Source organism: Diadema antillarum, unplaced genomic scaffold, assembly GCF_040938485.1.
Source record: "Diadema antillarum isolate AM-2024a unplaced genomic scaffold, OU_Dant_1.0 seq00001337_RagTag, whole genome shotgun sequence".
Lineage (NCBI taxonomy): Eukaryota > Metazoa > Echinodermata > Echinoidea > Diadematoida > Diadematidae > Diadema > Diadema antillarum.
Window position 1 is genome coordinate 561,440 of NW_027272106.1, and position 23,264 is coordinate 584,703.

General features: G+C 35.6%; 1 protein-coding gene across 1 annotated transcript; it reads right to left on the reverse strand.

The window, feature by feature from the left end:
- Window positions 1-177: 177 nt before the first annotated feature.
- Window positions 178-16,518, reverse strand: LOC139708440 (uncharacterized). Its single transcript, XM_071620391.1, has 5 exons — window positions 16,311-16,518; window positions 5,883-6,047; window positions 3,992-4,123; window positions 1,994-2,146; window positions 178-1,006 (listed from the first exon to the last, which is right to left on the reverse strand). Exons 1-5 carry the CDS (start codon window positions 16,414-16,416, stop codon window positions 762-764), a joined length of 801 nt encoding a protein of 266 aa, XP_071476492.1. The 5' UTR covers window positions 16,417-16,518; the 3' UTR covers window positions 178-761.
- Between the last annotated feature and the right edge of the window lie 6,746 nt (window positions 16,519-23,264).

The following is a 23,264-nucleotide window of genomic DNA, read 5'->3' on the forward strand; positions in this document are numbered from 1 at the left end:
AAAATGATCATAGCGCGTTACAAACATAGATCGTTAATATCTTTATCAAAATCGTCATAATGGTTATGATACAATTAAGGATATACTATTACAGCAGTAATATTATTATTCGATCTTTTATCATTACTACTGTCATTATCACAGAGTGTGAATATCGTAGCAAGTAACTTCTTCGTATTACGCGTCGACAGATTTTTGACGGTACTACAGTACAACTGGTTGTCTTCTCATGCCATGTAAGCTTGTTGAATTAGGGCATTTATATTGAATTGCTGTCATGATAAAGAAAGGTATTGATGCTTTTTCCTTATTTTCACTGGAAGATACAACTGTGATTATATCGGTGAAATTCATACGATTTCTTTCCAGGACCAACAAATGTAAACACACATTCAGCCAACAACTTACACGGATAACACATCATTACTTCAATTACGCTCGTGTTACATCGTCATATCTGGTGAAATTATTGACAAAATTGAAAAATATGCAAACAAACAAAAGAAATATATCTTGTCTTCTAGATGAAGTGGAATATATCATTTGGTTCACTGCCAGTATACAGTTAATATTTTTAGTCAGGAAAAGGCAACTAGACTTGATTAAAGCAAATGTAAAATGCAATCGATATCTCAAATTTGCAGGATCGCATAGATCAACTTGTTTGAACAGGAGTTGAACCACCAAGATTGATTTCTGACATCGACTGAGTATTGTTATTACTCAAGAGAAAGAACATGGCATAGTATAGTGATGATATATCAGTCAAAGTAGAGACAAGCGAGGTTGAAATTGATCTCGCTTTCAGGCACGGAGTTCACAGTGACCAGATTTAACTGACAGTTTCTGTCCCGTTTGTCTTTGTATAAATTGAAGGAGGCGCATTCATCATCCGCCATGCAGAGCGAAGCACAACCATTCAATGTCCCCGTAGGGGCCGCCGACTTCATGTAAGCGGCAGGCAAGCAGCCACCGCTGCTGCGGAATTGTCTACTTCGAAAGCGGGCTGCAGGTTCGATGAAAATGAACAGATTGAGTGGGAAAAGAAGTTGAAAAGAAGGCAATTGTAACATAATTATGTAAACCGAAAGATAGTTGGAAGGTGATAAAACTGCTTTACATATTCACGTCAGGCAAGTCAGGGTTCGACATTGACAGTAATGCGGTGCCACTAAATTGATGTCGGGCCATCAAATTTTCGAAATGCATAATATTATCTTGTGGTGGCAAGATAGGGCAAGTAGGATTCACAATAGATTGCTATTTTCCTGTTGTTTAGCGCTTTTTCACTTATTTCGGGCCATAAGAGGAAAGAAATACAGTCAAACCCTAATATCTATAATATATATATATATATATATATATATATATATATATATATATATATATTCATTTATTTATTTATCTATTTATTCATTTATTTATTTGTTCATTTATATCAATGAATGTACCGGTACTGCCGTGCAAGAGTTGTCGCATCAAAGCAACATGTAACATGTATTACACAGGAGACAATTTATGGCATGGAAATTTTTAGCGGATCCCTCCATTTTTCGATGTTTTACGTATCGTTATATCGTCTTTATCACTTCAGTCAGTCAGTTTTCATGACAATGTATTGCTACTCCAAGGTTCCACAATTATATTTTTCTCAATTCACTTTGTTTTTGATTATGCAACCTTATTCTCCGTTACCAAAGAAAGTGAAATGTTTATGTTCTTCACGAAAAATGAAATAAAATGTGAATTGAATTGAATTGAAATAATTGTCGTCTTTTATAAATTTATATAGTACGCAAATTTTAATCTGATCATCTGGCACACTTTATTCGCATGTCAAAAGTCTTGTCACGCTAAGTTCAAGAAGGTCTAGTATTTTGCCGAGTACCGGTGGAGTGATCCCCAACAGCTCCACAATCCGATGGAATGAGGTGGAAGGCTGAAACCTCTCTAACGAAAAAGTGGGAAATTAGCAGGTGAATCAAATACGCACCAATGGCAGGTGCGACGCTGCGTTGCCTCTCACATAGTGGGTACACGGTGTTCGGGTATTCACATGTTAAGTCCAGCATCTTAGCACTGCCAATAAGCGCACAGCTCTTGTCTGGGCTATATGTGTATTCATCTGGTTCGTTTGTGCCCCAATCTACACTTACAAAAAAGAACAAACAAGCAAATTAAACAGAGAGAGAGAGAGGGGGGGGGGGAGAGATTACACTTTTGTAAACATTTTTTCAAGTTCATTTTTTGTTATAGGAGACTGTAAGAGAATGGAACGAAATATATATCAAATTTCTAGAAGATTTTTTTTTCACAATGGTAGGCTAACTTACGGATGGATTTTACGCCCCCCCCCCCTCCCAGTGATCACATACGGTTTTCACTTTAAAGGTACACAAGTAGGCCTAAACATTTAAAAAATGGACAATGTGGCACTGATTTGTACATACCCTTCCTCAATCACATCAAAGGAAACAAAAGAGCAAACTTACACAATGACTTTGTCTTTGAATGAGAGACAAAGTAGGTGAAACAGCACGATTAAGATTTTGATTTGTCTCTCTTTCCCACAAATGGGAAAAATGAGATGGAGCTTCTACTGAGCTAGTCCAGATTCGAAATGGATCTGAGTAGCCAAAAAGGATGATTGAATGTCTAAACTTTAAAACTGTTCTGAAATCGCAGGCTGAATAAAATGTAGCGGCAGTATCCGGAGCATTCCTCAGTGGTGTAGCATGTTCACTGCACTGCCAGGGAACACTATTGTGGAGATTTGTTGGGTACTCCACCTGTGCAATTCCTTGAGAGGCATCCGAGCACCACTGTAGATAAAGCATGCGCCCGATTTGCCAATTGTAAATAATTAATGTTAAGTGACCCCTGACCAGCTACTCGCCAGAAATGAACCCTACTGAGGGCCCATACATGGGTGCATTCGGCTTTAACACCTTTTGGGACCTGTCTTTGTACCGACTGCATGGAAAGATGGAGAAACCTTCTACACGAGAGAGCACACTGAGTGATATCCAACATGTGCCGTCGATGCACTGCACAAATTGATAAGTTGCAATTCTGCAACGTTTTTGTTTGTACGATGGAACATTAAAGGACTGTGTTCACTCATGCGTTTATTTTGATTCTGAGTTCAGCTATACCTCAAGTGAAAGACAAATGAATCCCATTTGATTTGATAAATGACTAATTATTGATTATTATTAAAGTCTTATATAAAAAAATGAAGTTTAAAAAGTGTTTACTTTCTTCTTTTTTGCTGGTTGTGTGTATATATATATATATATATCCACAAATCTTAAGAGCTTGATCGCAAAACGAATTAATTCCGTTCATGTTAGGTGAAATATGTGCCATTAAAGCTGCTAAAAACACAGAAAATGATAAGGATATCCAAATACAGGATATCTTTATCATAACTTCAAGAACACTCCTTGTTATGTATTGAAGGAGGCAGCACTGAAAAAATTTTATTTTGCATTATCTGATGATGGCTAACTTTAAAGTTTTAAAATCATGGCGCTTAGCCCATTAAAATGTTATCCCATGTAAATATAATTATATATATATATATATATATATATATATATATACATACATATATATATATATATATATATATATATATAGGCCTATCAAATGAACTCGATAAAACCATTTATGGAGGAAAGTCAAATATGTACGAGTAAACTGAAAACAACTTACGTAACCTCAAATATTACAAGTCCATCTGTCATGTGCATAAACTCCAATGTACACTCATTGATCTATAACATGAGGCATGTAAACAGTGAACTCCTGTACTTGAGGGGATCATACAAGAATCACTGGTTGTGCGTATGTGTATGATGGGGCAGAAATTAACACACACGAAGGCGTTTTGATAAGGTAATCTTTGGAGGGATCAAGGAGGATCCTTTTAAGGGGAATGTGAAAAAATAATTTTGCTATGAAACGAAATAGCTATACTTAGGCCTACCCCAATAGCCGTTGAAATCCGCTTCTGAATTCCAAAATATTCCTTCGTGGTTAGGGCATTCGAAGGAAGCGTCGCCATCGTCATCAAAACATCCAATCCAGAACGAAGAAGCAGGGACAGTGGCAGCCAACCCTGCATGGATACATTCTGACATATTAACTGGTGCATTATAGGGAACAACTGAATGTGCTGCCCGTGCAAAGGGTTTGATGTAATATGGGAAGAGGATCTAAGATACAATTAAAGTTCCTCAGTTAAAACAATCCATAGTGAGATTCGCGGCAGCAGCATCAGCAACAACATCATCGTCAACAACAACATCATCAACAACAGCAACAAAGCCATAATCTATAAAATACAACATACGGGTTTAAATAGTCATGAAATTCTGAGAAAACAAACCTTTAAAGGGCCTGTGTATAGTGCAAATGCATGTTGATTTGCATTGATTCATGATACCGTCAACATCACTTATGTGGCGAAACGAATATGTGGAAAATACGTTTCATATATTCTAGAATAATTTTCTAGTATCTATATTTCTTCAGTACTTGGATAGCCCACAGAACTCGAACGAGCTTAACTGGCATGTTTCTGTATCATAATGTGACTAACAAATCAATGATAATGGATGCAGTTGGTAGGGGAATTCGCGTGCAAGTTATGCTCTTGCTCGGGGAAGTGCATTCCAGTGTCATTTGTTAATCATACCAGTACCTTAGCAATGATAGGCAGATGACGTCACAAGCAGATAATATCGGTTTGGAAGATTGTTTTTATTTTATTCTCGCCACATGGGTGATGTGGAAGCATCATAAAACAATACAAGTCAACATGCATTTGGCGCAACATAAGTCTCTGAACTTGCCATGAAAACTCTCCTGAGCCTAGCTGAGGTGTCTATTGGATCCTCAAAGAGCAGCTCCCCAAAGTCACATTTTAGTGTGCGTGGCATGTAATCGATCATCTGCATGTATTTGTTTATCAATGTTTACATTGATGCAAATACATATATAAATATATATATATATATATATATATATATGTGTGTGTGTGTGTGTGTGTGTGTGTATATATATATATACATATGTATATATATATACACATATATATATATATATATATATATATTATATTTATACATATGACTGGCCGAAAGCTCGATTAAGAGGGAGAGCAAGATCGAGAGCAATGTCCGCCTCAAGTCTAATTTCTTTCACTATATATATATATATATATATATATATATATATATATATATATAATATGTATATATATGGTATATGTTTATACATATTTATATATACATATATATATATATATATATATGGACTACTCCACGTTTTGATAGACTATTTCCCATAGGGATCATACTAACAGATTGTTACACTTTTCATCAAAATCAATAACAAGATTGTGGAATTATGGAGCTTCATAATGTTCATACAGGATTGCGAAAAATAATGGTCGCAACTACATGAAGGTGATGTTCAAGTGATGACGTAACAAACTCAGAACCCTCTCATTAGTGTGAGTGCAAGCTGTTATAAAAACAACGTATCTATAGGTACATTGTAATACCTTTTCATGCATCATAGTGTTCCGTGCCAGATTATTGCACCACAACAAAATTCGATGTCGAGGGAATACTTTTTTTTTAATTCTGTCATGAAGAAGATCTGTGTTGAGGTCAACAGGAGACGATAGCACATCAACTCATCATCTAATTTGCAAACGTTGTTGTACTGATATTAACGTTTTTCTGTTTCTTAATTGGATCAATTTCAATAGACGAATCTTTTCCTTTTTTCGACCTCATCTATCATGCTAGCATGCGAAATCTATGAATAACTGGTGCTCGATTAGTCTTTAAAATCATTAAAATCGGTACCATTAGCATAGTTGATGAATGCGGCTGATTTCGGCATAAAAAGAACGCCTCCTACGTCGAAGCACGCTTGACGAGCGTAATCCCAGGTTCCTGCTACGGATATGGCAAAGAGACACGTGTCCTCTACCAATGTCCAGTTTACCGGGCACCCGCTGGGATCTAGCACTAGATGATGATATTAAAAAGAGTAAAGGAATTATTGCGATAATATCAATTCAATTCAATCCAATTTAATTTAATTCAATTCAATTCAATTCAGTTCAATTATGCTTTATTCCCATCAAACAAAAGGAAATACTAACAATAACTGTCATGATAATATGAAACTGATGGTTTGAGCATTGGTAAAGTTCGTATATAGCATACCTATCATGACAGTGCAATGATGACATTGATAACAAAAATGAAATCATGGGGTTTTAGTATTGACAGGGTCATGATATTGAACTGTATCTGGCCAGTACCCTATGGATTTCAGACCCTAGCAAGAGGTTTTCAGAACCCATACAAATTTATCAAGTGCCCAAAACGCACTTTATGGTTTGTTGTTGTTTCCGTTCATTATAATCTTATCATTTATTCTTAGTGCTTCTTAAGCTACATTAAAAAACAACAACATGGAACTCGGGCCCCACACTTTTTTTAAACCCGGAAGTACGTAAGAGGCACTAAATAGAAATAGATAGAGATCTTGAAGTGTGAGCGGAGTAAGTTACGTTTTTCCACTGAAGACCTTTTTTTTTTCTTTTTTTTTTTTTGCTTGTCAGCTGGAGAGACCCGGAAATGGAAGAGGAGAGATGAGCTGAGGACCTTTTTTTTTTTCTTTTTTCTTCTTTTTTGCTTGTTAGCTCATGAAACCCGGAAGTGGGCCCCCACACTTTTGAAAACGCTCCGCCAGCCCTGAACAACACCTCTTTTTTCACTTGAGCCCCATTATCGTCATATTCTAATTGATTGTACAAGTATCAAAAGTCTCTAGGCCCTTGTATTGATATCAGATCCGAGTAATCTTCAGCAATATATTTTATCGAATTACAGTCAACGTTTCTCTTTAACTTGTCAACTTCCAGCTGTTTTTTTTTTTCTGATCTTGTGCAGATTATTCAATTCAACAAATGCTATCTGATGTTTAATTGTAAGGTATGAATGGATCGCTGGAGCAGTGCGTTAAGTGTGGATGGGAACAAAGCCTGAGAAAAATATATTTGTCTATGTTAACCCGAAAGAGGTTACATAGTCACTACCTACTGTCTGTAACCTCTTTGGCTACTCCATACTGCAAAGCAAACATAGAAGAAACTGGTTTCGTCTCATCCACTTCGTTTGTTAAGTTTCCTTTACAAATTCCATGTTCAACATAGGATATATGGATGAGTGCTAAAAAAAAAATCGAAATAAAAGAAATTAATAGAGATGATTTAATTGAACATAGATATGACCATGTATCCACACACGATAATCTATATAACTGGCACATCCACACATAATATTATTTGTTACAAAAAACATTTCCCACTTTTGATCCTTAATATTTCACAAACTATATATTAGATGTAACACTGACATTGATATGAGCAATAGCTGAATAGTGTACAATTTTGTTGTAGGCATTTTCAAAATGACAGTATAATTCAGTTTCATTAAATTAAACATTCGTTTTTCAGTTAGGTTTCAGATTTTGCTCTATTTTCAACCCTCTGTACAAAACTTTAACTTTGCACAGAAGTCAGTTGGTGTGTATGGGAGTGTGTAGTTGACATCCAGACAATGGTCCTAGACAATGACCAAAATTTGAATGCCCCATTATTTATTCATGAGAAATTCCACTATCACAGCTAGTTTTTATTCATTCTGAAATGTGGTGTATGCAAGCACGTGGAAACATGTGCTTATTTTTTTTTATGTGCATGCATTTCATCTTTTGCTAGGAGTTCAGATTAGCAGTGCCCAGGCAATCCATCATGAATACTTAATAAAGCATTCATGTGCCTTGGAGCAGAGCTCTGAACAGGTGGTATCCAGGACCATTGTTCAGGGTCATTGTAAGTACACACTCACATACACATCATTAGTTCCTAATGTACAATTCAGGTTTTCTACAGTGGGTTAAAATTTGATCAAAATAAAATCTGGAACCTAACTTTGAAGTTAATCATGGACTTCGTGAAACTGATCCAGGTTTTCATATTCAAATCACCTTCAAATAGATTGAACACTATTCAGCTATTACTCATATCAAAGACAGTTTTATGTGATATTATATAGTTTTCGAGCTATTAAGCATCAAAACTGGGAAATTTTTTGGTGTCACCTGGTACTTTGTCATTCTTTCCCAGCGATGAGAAGTCAAATCCATACGGATAACATACACACAAAAAAAAAAACTGGACAAACGTACTACACAGGAGCACAAGCAGCTCAACAGCACATGTGTCTACACACACACAAGAAAACAAAATACAATACTCGCTCTTTCAATCAAGTATTCGGGTTTTTTCCGATGAAGCTTTGCAAAGCCGTCCATTGTATTTTATCGTTTCGTTGGCGACAGCATGAGAAAATGGAAATCAACTGTCAAACTTTGAAACATTTTTTTTTAATTCTCGTTTATAGTTTCGCATGTCAAGACAAATCGTCTGTCCGATTAGAAAGTAATACACTTTCACGTATTTGACCAGACATACAAGTCTCATTATTTTCTATTCAAACACTTTCTTATCTAACAAACACTTTCTTATCTTATTGTATGAAAAGAACAGAAAAGGCATACACTTTCACGTAATCATATTTATCATAAATTTGGTCCAGGCTTTGCACGCATGTCCGTTTATTAGAGATTAACACACTTTCACGCAGGTCTGAAATATTATTTCGTAATAAGATGATACACTCCATGTAGGTCTAACCTGTGTGTAGCTGTTATATTCATTGTTCTGACTATATGATTATGTAGTATATAACATACCTAAACTTGAATACCCCAACTGTTAAAAGTTATTTTCCGTTTGTTTGTTTTTTGTTTGTTTGTTTGTTTGCTTGTTTGTTTGTTTGTTCAGCTCATTTGATCCGCAATTAATGCTGCTCAACCCGGTAATCACTGGTAATTGCTTTCGTAATTCTACACGGGCATGTACCACTTGAGTGACTGGCTAGCATTCATTTACACATCTATCGAAATATCCAAGGCTTTCTTTTACATGATCGATGCTTTCGTGATTAAAATCTGTCTACAAAGGAAACATATTGCATCACACATCAAGTTAACGAAACCGGGGTTATCGCCATTCAGAGTTATCATTTCTTAGCTATAGCTGGTGACGTATTATGACAAACCAGGGGGTGGGTCCATGTGGTGGCGCTGTTCTATCCACCTTTGGGTGTTTGCTGGACGTGTTGGTGGTCGTGCTTTGTAATTTTCCCCTTTTAATCAGTATTCTAGCTGGGAAAAAAATCATAGGGATAAAGATCATTGATAACGACTGGTTTCTTATCCATTATTAAGATCTGAGAGGGTTATAGAGGAGAAAGGGCCAATAAGTCTGGCCTTCGATATTTTCCGATCAATATAGTATATTCGATAACTTCAAAAGTTCAAGATTTTATAGTGAAACGAATACTCGAGTTGGTAGCTTGCAATGAATGGTCATTTTTTGTACCCTATCAATATACTATACATAAATCTTCTTAGTACTTGCTTGTTTTACCGTATGTATACATGAAAGCAAAGGGTGTATAATAATAAGTGAAATGATTTGCCAATGAAGAACGGGATTTCCTGCTTATGAAACACACGAAAATCAAGCAATTTTGGAAAATTAATAATGACAATCCTCTCTTATTGTGTTGCATGAGGTAATCTTCCTGGAATATTCATGATTGAGGCAATCTCCTAGGAATATTCATGATTATCAAATGGATTAAGGATTCGCAGGATGTATAAATGCAGAATTGCTACGTGACTTTCTCTTCGTCGGAGGATTGGCGCAATTCATTTGCAGATCACGGCGAGCATGCAATCCAGCACCCTTACAGACCAAAATGCCTATCGCTCATTGAACTTCGAGAGCAAAAGTGTAAGGGTTAGTAAACATAAACGGTTAGTGTGAAATACCTATCTCAAATACAAAATATTTAGCGGGCTTATTCCAAATACTGAACTCACTTATCTGCGCCATATGACTACGAATGCGTGAAACAACAGTTTACTATACTCTATCCGCATCGCAAACAGGGAATTTTGTCCTGATTATTATGATGTGTTTTGTATGAAAAGAGAAAAATCAGAAAATTAGATCAGTGACACACTGAAGGTTATGACTTGTTATGGTTTAGAGAGCATGACTGATTAGCAACTCAGTGTGAGGTAGATGTTGAGCAGCTCTATATTCCGTTTGTATACACAAACATGTAGTTACAAATTGCCATTTTCCTCAAGAAAATCTTGCAATATGTTCGATATACAAAAAGAGAACACTTGTTTGCATGTCCTACTCAGCAGACAAGTTCTGTCTATGTTAGAGTATTTGAGAGAAAAATGATAATTATTATAGTGATATTTTTGTGTACCATAGAGACCTAATGTAGACCTAATCAACTCCTACGTCATACAGATAGTCGCTACTTTCTGTATAATCTCTGAACTTTGTCGGTTCAGAAATGATTAACATTTGTGTGTCTGATTTTCCCCAAAAATTTCACTGATCTACTTTTGCTGACTTTTCTGCTTTCATACAAAGCAACATGTAATATCAAGACGTGTGACTTTCCCTTTAAGAGCCGTGCAGAGATAGGAGTGAAACGAAGAAAGACTCTGTGTGATCATAATTTGCGATTCTGAAATCTAATCAAAATAGTATCTCTCAGCATAACACACTAACTGTTTCATTTGACAAACCTGAAACAACAAAAAGAGATAATGAATCCCCTGTCAACAAAGAAACAGTAATGTGGGTTTCCCGTTACTTGTAGTCATTATATATTTATGTCCTTCAACCTCGAAAGCGCAAAACAAAACAGACACAGAAAACAGAACAACAGACAAAACCTTCATTCCTCACGCAGCGATGTCTCAATATCTATACTATTACATCAGTTTGTGGTTTTGTTAGCTAGAGATATTTGTGTTGACATGCACAAATTAACAAGAAAGAGAAACTTGAAGACACGTGCGGTGCAGAGACCGAAGAAAGATGGTTCAAAATACTGTAGTCATTAATCCAATATGGCGTCATATTCTAATTCAGAAAAAGAATGTAGGATTCAATACAATCGATGAACAGTATCTCCTATACAGTTAATTTCCAAATTCACAAACAGAGGGAAAAACCTCGAAGCTATGAAAAAAAAAGAGATGACTATAATAAGAAAACTTACAGGGAAAATACCATTTTACCTTAAAGAAATGAAAAGGAATTTACTGATGATGGTATAGCTGAATGGTGGTGTTTTGAAGGACATCAGCAATTAAAAATAAACAATCAACATGAAAAAAACAAATAAGCTTTTACCTAAAGAAATGAGGACATAGCGCACTAAAATAAGGATTTTAACCCAATAGAAAGAAATGATTATCTAATACTCTGAAGGAGAAACAAGGTTCTGAAGGAGAAATAAGGTCCTTTCTTCGTTCTATACCTCACTGGGTTTTTTTTTCCATTCTCAAACTTATTGGGGTTTTTTTCTTATATTTTACTAGCAGGTCTGTGTTTGAATGTTTGTATCCTTGTTATTCTTTTTAATCTTCTTTTTCTTTCTCTACCATTCCATTTTAGTTGCACTGAAGGCGCAACACCCCTGCCCTACCTCCGACACCTCCCAAACTTGCGTGTGGAAAGTTGGGCTGTAGAACAATTGGTGAATCTTGCCTCCTATTAGTCATTTTCATTTAAAGGAATTATGTACCATTTGCGGATGAAACAAAAACCCAGCTTTAGTGCTTTCAAGTAGTTCTATAATGACGTGAGCTAGGGATAGGAACAACTAATGAAAAAATTTATCAGTATAATCAATCTTACGTATTGTTGAATATACAAAATGTTAACAATAGTTGTAATAAAATTGTTCCTAGAATAAACGATATACAGTTATTATCTCTTTTTTTATAGAAAAGTATGTATCTTTTTCGCGAAGTTTTAGGCTTTCTTGCGAAATTTTTATTTGGTGGGATGTTTAGTTAACAAAATTGGTCTACACATATGCATCAAATGTGATAACTTGAACATTTTTAAATCACTGCTCCCAATGGTAAAAATACCTTTAATGAATAAAGCGAAAAAGACCAGGCGAATGGACTCGATTTGAGCGAAATAGGATTCATAATATCGAGATGATGGCGCTCGTTTAAATGCCATTAACCTATCCGCCATTTAGTTCAAGAAGCAATCAACTATGCATATATACAACATTGTGTAAGGTACTGAAAATACAGATCTATATCACAGCACAACGCACACCTCACAGCTGCAAGCAGCGTACACCTTCAGCGCTGCTATACAAAATATCGTGAAAGGCGATATATAGATTTGTATCTTAAGATTCTTAAGATACAAGTTTCATATTGTGTTGTAAGTTTATCCGGAGTCATCTTCCTAGTCAAGCTCTGCTTATGAAGATGGTCTTCTGCATTACCAATTTCATATTATAATATACCATATATTCTTTGAACCCAATTTTGATTGTTCCTTATCGCACAATTTGCATTCAATTTGACATTGTTGTATATTTTTCTCCCCATATGTTTTCTTTATACAATCGTACCCTTCAATGTGTATTCATGCGTTGAAACGATTCATACGATTTATGATATATCATCAAATTTGTTATACTTTGTATTGAAAACGGACTGAATTCGAGTTGTTGGTGGCTATACTCATATAAAATGCATAGGTACTCCACATTGTTTTCTGAACTTGATATATGCAATGTTAAGTGGGTGCCTTTATCAAATAGGCAATAATGCTTCCAGAATTCATAAGATGCTTGCATTTTCACACAACTATCATGTTATTAATTTTATCATTAAAAGACACATTGCAATTTCTAAATCATTCTGTTAAAAAAGTTATGCCAAGGATATAATTGTATTATTCATCAGCAAAGAAATAAAATAAGCAATGACAAACCTAAAACTCTGTGTTCAGTGCTAAAAAAGACTGAAAACTTGTAGCACCTACAAGCATTGACGTTGCTATCACGTGACCAAGCAGGCCGTGTTGACTCACAAAGAATGTTATATTTTGTGGCTCACTGGCATTCAACTTTTATAAACGCTCTCAAAAAATGACTTACTAGTTCTCTCCTTTTTTGTTGTGACATATATTTTCATTTTTTTTTCCATTTGGCTACTGAATAACAGGAAGTAAAGCTGCTATACCATTTCGCTGTAATTATGATAAACGACTACTGGATAGATAGTGTCCGATAAATGAGATGTTTAATTGCACCATTCTACGGCAAATAATTGATTCACCATTTATTGCTGAAAATATATAATAAATCTTTTCAGTTATTGACCATTAGCACAACGAGTCTAAATTACAAGGTGGCATCAATATTTCATAAGCTGCGGACTGCTGTGAAAAGTTTAATGGGTCATGGCGTGAACAGTCTCGTATTTGTTAATTGTTTGGAGGACTGTCACCCGATCCAATAAATCGAAAATGAAGGAATTTAATTACGTACAGGAAGAAATTTCTCAATTTATCTCAGTCTCCCGCCCTCTTTTCCTGTCTGTTTTTTTTTTTCTTTTTTTTTGCCGCAGAATGAGATAATTTGAATTTCAAACTGCAGTGTGAATAGTGTCACTCTGTAATTAATTTTTGCTAGTCGATCCATTGGCCCTCACACTCACTTTTACTTTGCGGATACACGAGATTTAGGAATTTGAAAAGCCATTTCAGATATAGGACACAATGTCAACAAGATCAAGGATAGGTGAAACAATATCTGAATACTATGTAACAATTCCTTGCTAAATTCTAACATATTATAATAATAAAGGTCAAGGTTTCAATGGCTTTGATATATTTCGAGCTAGTCAAGCATAGGCGGATACATTAAGAAAAAAAAATGGTCATATTTGTGTCATAATCCCCCACTAAATTCCATCACATAATGTTAATGTTGGTATTGAAACGTTTGGACGATTGTTGGCTAATTAGATATGAATTTTATAAAACTTTAAGAAATCTTAATAGAACACATTGCATTCCCTACATACATTGACTTTGAAGTGTGCATATTGGCAATCATTTCTATCTGCGTCTAATAATGCTCTCAGTCATACCTGTCCAATTTAAGAACGTAACCTATGAGCATTAATTTTCTCTTTCAAATTCACGGCCAGTTGTTAGAAGTCCCTACCATTTTCAGTACTAATATTAATAATAAAAGAGAATCATACCAAGAAAACAAGAAGTACAATCTGTATTCATTAAACATGAATTACAGTACAATTTGTAACAATTTATGGCACACAATCTATTCACCGAACAGAAATATCAGAAGTAACCATATAATTTGAATTTGGCAAGGTGGGGATGTCATATTACGTTTCTCTGAAGTCTACATTTTTTTCTGCACCTTATTGAAAATGGCTTTTTAACATGATATGTTTGTACATTTATATTCTTTGATTGAAAACGAAAATGAATAAATGAAACGAAAATGATATGAAATGAACTTAACTCGTTTGAATTACTCAAAAATTTTCGCCGCATTTTACATTCTTATCCATTTTTAGCATGAAATCCAGAAGACAAACTTGAATTCTCGGCTTGTATTTGTGTGTTTGTGTGTGTGTGTGTGTGTGTGTGTGTGAGGGTATGTGTGTTTATGTGTACTTGCGTTGCAGCCCAGTGATGATGGCTTTCAGAGATCAATGCGTTGAAGGTATTGAATTGATTTCCGTCGAAAAAAAAAAGAATTAGAAAGATATGAGTTTATGACATCAATACCTTAGCTGATTTGTCTGTTTGTATGGGTATGTATCTGCTTTCTAGTAAGATAGTATTGGAAAACACGTGTGAAACTTTGGCATTCCTTGAATTTCTGATTTTAGATATAATTCTTTCTTCTTCTTCTTCTTCTTCTTTTCACTGATTACTGTGGCTACTTAAGGTTGTTCTCAATACCTGCGGTGCCTAAATATAAAAGACTCGACCTGAACCTTACCTCAATCTTAAATGTTTTTTCTTTAGATTCTCATGAAATGCCGTTATTTTTGGTATACTGTATCAATCTTTAACTCCGAGATCCGTACGTACACACATGCACACCTACACACAGACACACACATACAAACATAATGTAATCATCCTGATCACATGATGTATACATGGTAATGTGATCCTACATCACAAAACCAACAAAAAGTCACGAGACATGGATTTTAGTTAAGAGCAGATTCTAAAAGAGCATATTTTAAGCTTTAAAATGTTGTGTAACTCAATTCAAATGCACTCTCCTAACCTATATCTATAACGTTCTAAAAAAAAGCACACATTCTGGGAAAGTGTATTGAGAAAAGAGAAGTATATAAAGGGTCCATTCAAGCGCTTAATCTTACTGAGCTGTACTCTGTGTAATGAATGAAAACAAAAACAGGATGTAAAACTGCATGGCAATTTATAAAATTAATCAAGCTGATATTGATCATGCTCTATCATCACATTCTACTTATGAGTAAAACAAACTTTCAAAGCAGTAGCGCCATTCTTTCAAAGTTATTAGAGTTGAAAGTGGACTCTAATTCGGAGACAAATCTAATCACACTATTCTTCAAAAAATCGTTCGAGAAAAACTGCTAAAAACACAATTTACCGTTCCAAAGTTTGCAATAATTTAGAAGTATTGCTCTTTCAGAAAATATAAAATACTCCAGATTGGCTAGGTTGAACAGTTCACCTATTTTGAGTCTTCACACAAAATCATTGAGCAACTTTTTGTTGGTTTTTGTGATGCACGGTCACATGATGTAGACATACTTATATACATATACATATACATATGCCTACACTTGCCTCTTTGGTATTCAATGTAGATGAGCAAAATTTAATATCTGCTAATCTTCAAGTCAAGTTAGTTGAAATCAATCTGACGGAATACTGAAATGTATAGTTAGCTTGACACGTTGCACAAACAAGAAATTTCGTTACCTGGATATCAAGGGGGAAACAACCTGTTTATAAGCTTCCGTTGAATATTGTTAGACAGGGGACGGGTTTTCCGTATTTTTACAACAAAGTTATTAATCTGGCTATAATGATAGAAAATGAAGATTCAAAACAAGTAGGCCGAAAATAAGACTTCTCTAAATTATGAAGGGAAAATGTGAGAAGAACATACAGGGTAGATAAAAAGGAATATGTACATAAGAGGTTGAAAGAGAGGGGGTGGAGAGAGAGAGAGAGAGATGGAGAAAGAACTTACCCACGTCGTAAGGAGGTATGGTAGTTCCATGAATTCTCCATGTTAGTGCTAACCAAAACATCGTCATCATCGCCACCACACCCTGGCTCTCCGAGACCGTCGCCATCACGAATTGTCATCGAGAGGAAAGTCAGTGGCCACGCGTTAACCGAGGTCCCACAAACAGCAATAATCAATGAAATTGAACAAGGGGACAGAGTGAGGTCTGAAGCGGTTGACGGCTAGAGCAGCAACTACACGGATGCACGAATTAGCTAATCTTGTGTTTTGCGCAAAGTGAAACGTATTGTGGGAGGTCGAACACAGAGCAACGCTACGGAAAGAATGGGGTAAAGGATGAAGGTGTGTGTGTGTGCGTCAGTGTGTGTGTGTGTGTGTGTGTGTGTGTGTGTGTGTGTGTGTGTGTGTGCTTTGTTAGAGTGTGTTTGTTTGGCTGTTTGAGCAAGAGAGGGAGAGAGACAGCTAGAGATAAGAAAAATGGAATAAAGAGAGTGGAAAGAGAACTTGGGGAAATATAGGAGCCACAGGGAGAAACGAGTGAGGGTTTTGATAAATTAGCTTTTAAGTAGATAGCAACGCGTGGATTTCGTCAGCCTGGGGTGGAGGGGGAAATTGCTATCAAATGACAAAACAAAAAAGCGTAGGCAGAGGGTTCAAGAAGTATGTGATGATATGATCTAATCCATAAGACATGAATCCACTGTACAGGGAGTATCAAGATGATCGATTAAAAGTAAGCGTTAAAGTCAAGAGCAACGAGTGAATTCTTAAATTAGTCAAACACTTTATTAGCATCTGGCCATTTTGAGATGTAAACAATCGTCCCCGAAAATCAAATCATAAATTTTAGGCGATCTGTTAGCCAAGCTTTTAAGCGAGTTAATCATAGTCTGCGCTATACATCCATCAAAGGAAAGACGACAAAACTAGAGGAGGGTAGCTCTCACAGATTCGTATGATTAGGTGAGAGACCAGTTAATGAAATTTATTCAATATCAATCTTTCATCAGAACGGACCACAGTGTACTTTTCACATCTACCAAACACCTGAAAGCACTGACATCAAATTTTCCAAAGAGGCGCCTAGTTTATCATGTTTTCATTTCCTCTTTGTTTCGCAACTGATGCTGCTCAATCATTCTTCAGTTGTGAATCATCACAAATATAATGCCGTTTGATAATAATGGTCTGATGAAACCAAGATTTTCCATTAGCATAATTTTTATAACAGCCTCATGCGTTTCTCTTTCACCTTGGGGAACGGCCTTCGGTTTTTGCGTGAAAAGAAACTGCACTCGGGCTAATCATGCCTTTTTGTCATTCAGTTAATCTAGCATAATGAATTTGAGAATCTGCGACATTCAAAATTTTTTAATAAACAGAGTATATATATATATATATATATATATATATATATATATATATATATATTGACGCAAATATTGACGCAAAATACTTACTCTGATTGATGGCTTTTCATTACAAAGAACAACAGAAAATCCATTAATGGATTGCCATCCGAAGACTAAGAATCAAATCATCTAATGTTTATTAAACAAAAAAGAGAAAGAGGCAACAACCGTCTGATCATTGCTTACTACTCCGATGTAAGATGAATTTCCTTTAGAACGTGTTTTTAATTGTACACCTTCTCCATGTTAATATTTGATGTAGATAAGCCCTTTCTATATCGTCGTTATGTTGGTTGCGTCTCTATATCGCCCCTCTCTCTCCCTCTCTCTCCCCTCTCTCCCTCTCTCTCTGTCTGTCTGTCTGTCTCTCTCTCTCTATGTATATATATAATGTGTGTGTGTGTATGTGTGTGTGTGTGTGTGTGTGTGTGTATATGTATATATAATTGTATATTCCTGGTGGAGACGAATTTTTTCAACTCCCGCTCTTTTTCCAGAAAAAAAAAGGAACAGTGAGAGGAACAATAATTCCTAGCTGAGCACCGTTTTTTTGTCCATACTCTCATAACTCTATATACATTTCCTACAAATGTATTTATACATTCAACATAATTATACATAATTATTATCATCATTGTTAAAACTGTCATTATTCAATTAAGTATTCGCAATAAACATCGGGTAGATTCACGATTAAATGCCACTAATGTTGGCTAAATGCGCTTACATTCCTTTACGAGGCCATTATGTTATGGGAGTGACTGTATAACTAAGTGATAGAGTGGAACATTGGTCCTTCGGTGCGATGGAAAAAATCGCTAAAAATACATGGAAAAAATAATCGCGTGACCGAAATTTAGTCTTATTCTTGCCATAGGCACTACACAGGGTGTGATATTTACCTTTCTGATTCGATATACGGTTCCCCAAGCGATCGCAGACGATCAATCATTTCACCCGTAAATTAACTATCAGGGGGAATTAATAATTATTTTCCCTCGCACAGGATTCAAGTTCGTGCTAGCTGGTACATTTCACAGGGGCCTGATGATATTTTTTAAAATGTTAAAGACCCATATCACTCCGTGGCTCCAGTCTCAGTCATTAATTTTCGTCGTGTTCAGGGTTTCTTCTCTCTCTCCCTCTCTCTTTACTTCACAAGAAAAAGCTAGCTCTATATTATTGTATATGCTAAATGCTGTGCAATCTTTTGAGAAAGCTGTTGTTTTTCCCCGTTGCATATAACAATCAATCAATCAAGAGGTCTATGGCTAAGTTCCCTCGCTGTGCAACGTCTGTGCTCGTAGTCTAAGCAAGGGTTACATTGTCTAGTTCTTTTAAAGAATGATCATTGGCGACGGTGCGATATCTAAAGAAAAAGACTGCAAAATGAGCTCATTATTCATTGTCTAATTCAACTCGTTATAGACATTATTATTGACAGGATATGATAAAACCATGTAGTACATAAGAAAAAAAGAGCAATTAGCTCACTGTTTTTCACAAGAGTAACGTTAACGTTTTTAATTTGCTGCTTAAAAGATTAAACTGATGCTAACCATGTTGATGACTGTTGGCAAGGGTGATTATGACGAAACTGTAATAGAATACTGACCACAACTACACCAGCCTGGAGCAAAATTATTGACAACATTTACACATTAAAGGGGTCACCACCATTTATTGAATTTTAGATTTTCTTATGTATATATTTTTCCAGGCTTAAAGTATTTCATATCATTCTTTTTACTGTATTACTTTTTAATACCTTCTGAAACAAAAGGAAGCTAAATTGTCAAGTATGGACCACTAAGAAAGTTCTGAATTGGAATCGGAATCTAAATACACAAAACAGTCTTTTTGGAGACCACTCGGGATAGTGAATCAAATGATCTGACTGAATTATGTATTGGGAGTGTGAATGCAGAAGACTGTCGTCAAATAAGCATATAGCTTGAAGATACGACAGCCTTAAGAGAGGGAAAAAAAGAAAATGGGCAAAACATAAGCACACTATCACTCACAGGCGGACAAAATAATTATGTCTGTTAAACCTAAGTGGGTACCTAATCTTTTCGGGAAATACACAAGTGACCTCATGATCGAGATGATATACTATCATGTTGATGTGATTTCTGATGAAGGAGATCACTGGCGCAGTCTACGGAGCATTCATGAAAGGGATCTTAACAAATAAAAAAAAAAAGCTAAGGAAAGAGCATGTTCAGACAGCATTCTTTAGACAGGGAGAAAATGTTGAAAATGTGTTTATTTATAATTTTCGGTTCTAGGGAAATTACCTTCTGGACAATAACCCCAGGCTCTTCCCCTTACCCTAATCCTGAACCTAATCCTAACCCTAGCCCTAATTCTAACCGTAAACCTAACCCTAATACTAATCACGTTTGCTAATCTTTAACCTTATCACTAACCAGGATTTAGCCGGGGGATGATTTAATTGTCCTTAAGGGGTAATTGCCCTGATACAGTCCGATAATTTCCATTGCAGTAATCTATCCAAAGTACAACTGTAGAAACAAAATTGGTAAGATGTGTTTAGTGTGAAAACTGCTTCGAGAATTATTACGTGCAAGGATAGTAATTCTAGCAAACAGCTTCACTGAAAGCGTTTGTAAAAAAGAGAAGATATTTATGTGCATTATTCATCTATCGATATCTATTTAATTAATACACAAATCAACACACCAAAGCACACAAATGCACACTCTGAAAGCCAAGATTTTAGTATGGAAGTTCACATGTACATGTAGAATATGTAAATTTATGTATCGATGTATCCATCGATATAAATACACATAGTGCTATGATATCTACCTTCTTCTGCATACATAGTTAGCCAAAAGTCCCAAGGCTCACTTGTGGTTGCAGATTCCAGTGATTTTGTTATTGTTGTCGTTTATGAAAAGCATCCAATATGTTCAAGTACATTTTCACAGCGCACTCCAAGAGAGCGACATTTGTTTTTTAAAAATGACAGTTTTCAGGGAAGAGGATAGAAATCGGAATTATACAATCAATGTCATACTTGTTTTAGTCATTTAGGCAGCCGATATCCCTCGACATCTTCCAAGATCCATCACTCCGTAGTCAAAGAGTCGTCACTGATGCATCAACGACACCGTCATACTATTCATTCCAAAATGCAGTATTCTGACCACTGTTGATAGTCATTTGACTAAAAGATCTTCGTGAAAGACTTGTTCTAACATAACTTTTGAAGCACCATTATTGTGGCTTGTACAATCATGTTATCATTTCATTGACTTCCCACTTTGCTCTCGTCATGAATCAAATACTGCTTGCCCTCCCCCTCCTCCACAAAAAAACAACAATAAATAAAAAAAAACAACTAGAAAATGGTATGAAAATACAGTGGAAACAAATACACGCAGTCAGAGTTGGCTTATGTAAAGGTAAACACCATAGTACACACACACACACACACACACGCACGCATGTTAAGTTATATATTGTGTATCCATGTTTATATTCATATATATAATCATCTTCATTATCTATCTATAGACAGATAGAACTATATGTAAATATATGTATATACATATATATAAATATATATATATATATAACATATATATATATATATATATACAGTACTCTCCGCGTAATCGGGTATCGCTTAAACGGGTACTCCGTTTAATTGGGTAGTAATGTCAGAATCAGTTCCAATGCACCTTAAAATTACCTGATGATCGGGTTGCCTCTCCGCATAAATGGGTAAATAATTTTATTCTTATCTCATTTCTGCCCACATTTCATCGCATATATAACACTTAAAGAAATCACGAATGTAATCGCATTCTCTGCTTAATTTTGCAAAGTAGACCGATCATTTAGGGAGTGATTAAACATAAAAGCACATGTACACGTACCAACTTGTCACACGTTAACGAACATTACACATGTAGCTGGCACTCACAATTGCATAGACAGACAAGTGTTTAGTGGAGTGTACAATGCATGTACAGTCATGTACATACACATTGTGTGTGTCCATTGTGAATGAGCCGGGTTCTTCTGTTAATCGGTTACTCCGCTTAATCGGGTAAGAAACGCTCTGCCCGAGCCTACCCGATTATGCGGAGAGTACTGTATTACGCATATATGCATACACACAAATCTGTAGATGTTGATTAATATACACTGATCTACTCTCTACACTTCCACTCAAAATACACAAACACTTCTGGAGCAAATATGAAATCTATATCTTCATTAAATTTGAACAGGGAGTGAATTACACATCACTCGTGGAAACGCATTTATCTTTTATTTATTTGAAGCGTTTATTAAGCAGCTTGGTTAGGCTATCATATCCTTCGTCAATAATACATAAGGAATTTTTACGCATACGTTGAAACAACTATAAGCTATCATTAGTTGATTTCTTTCATAAGAAAATCTAAGAGTTATTTTGACAGTACTTCGGGAAATAGTAAATATAAAAACATAAAACAAGTTGCAACTGCAGGTTATTTGACGTTGATATAAGCTAAAAGCATTTGAATGATTATCACAGGTCTGCATATGATATGCTTTCAATTGTGATACAATGCCTGCGACTCAGTCAGTATCAGGCGTTTCAACCCAGAGCCGTCCATTATAAATCAGGAATAATTGAAGGGGTCGGTGCAATATAGTGCTAACCAACACTTCTGTCAAAATTGAGTTACACGCATTTTCATAATCCTTATCCTTCACTCTAACCTCCGTGAAAACATCATATTTGAATTCAACCAATAAGATGGTAAAAAAATGCATGCATTCATGTCTTATAATCTACAATGTATGGACTTTCCAAACATTCAACAGCGATTATCTCAAAATGACTATTGTGTGGGTTAGCACTATATTGCACCGACCCCTTCAATTGTACATATTCATACATATAGCATACAGTTTTTCATATGACATAGCATTTTTTATATTCTAAATTCTCAGACGCACTTTGATATTTCACAATTTCGTCTCTATATTCCATTTTGTACACTTGGTACCACATGTACCTTCTACTGGTTACACTGAGTTCGAAACATTTTACATACCGCCAGTTGATGAAATTCTCATTTAAGAAAGTAAATCTAACATATAATGAATAATGATAAAATCAGCATTTTATTCTACCAACATCAGATGTCTCTTTAACAGTATACGTAAACGATTGATAGATAAATGGTATACAAAGAAGGTTAGACTTTCATCACGGTTCGTTTGGTTTAACCAAACATTTTTATGCTAAATGACAGCCAAAGGTACCCATGCGACATCTACTTGAAGGTCTTTGGGAGTTATAAATTGTGTAAGTCAATTTCATTAACACCATTACTTCAGCAAGGTTAGCGTACTAGTGCGCTAGCGAGTTGAAAGGATTGATTTAACATCACGTGGCAACCAACGTGGGCTTTGTCACGATATCCATTAAAGGTTTTTTGATATGTCTATTGTCAAAACGTAATTGGGTTTGTGTGCTTTAAATCGTACTTCAAACCTGTGCGTTAAAGTA

Bases quoted from the DNA above. Each gene is read 5' to 3' on its own strand.
- LOC139708440 (XM_071620391.1), bottom strand. From the start codon at position 16,416: ATGGCGACGGTCTCGGAGAGCCAGGGTGTGGTGGCGATGATGACGATG. The intron at 6,048-16,310 runs GTAAGTTCTTTC...ATCATCATCTAG, and splicing joins CATACCTCCTTACGACGTGG to TGCTAGATCCCAGCGGGTGC. The intron at 2,147-3,991 runs GTAGGCCTAAGT...TTGTAAGTGTAG, and splicing joins GGATTTCAACGGCTATTGGG to ATTGGGGCACAAACGAACCA.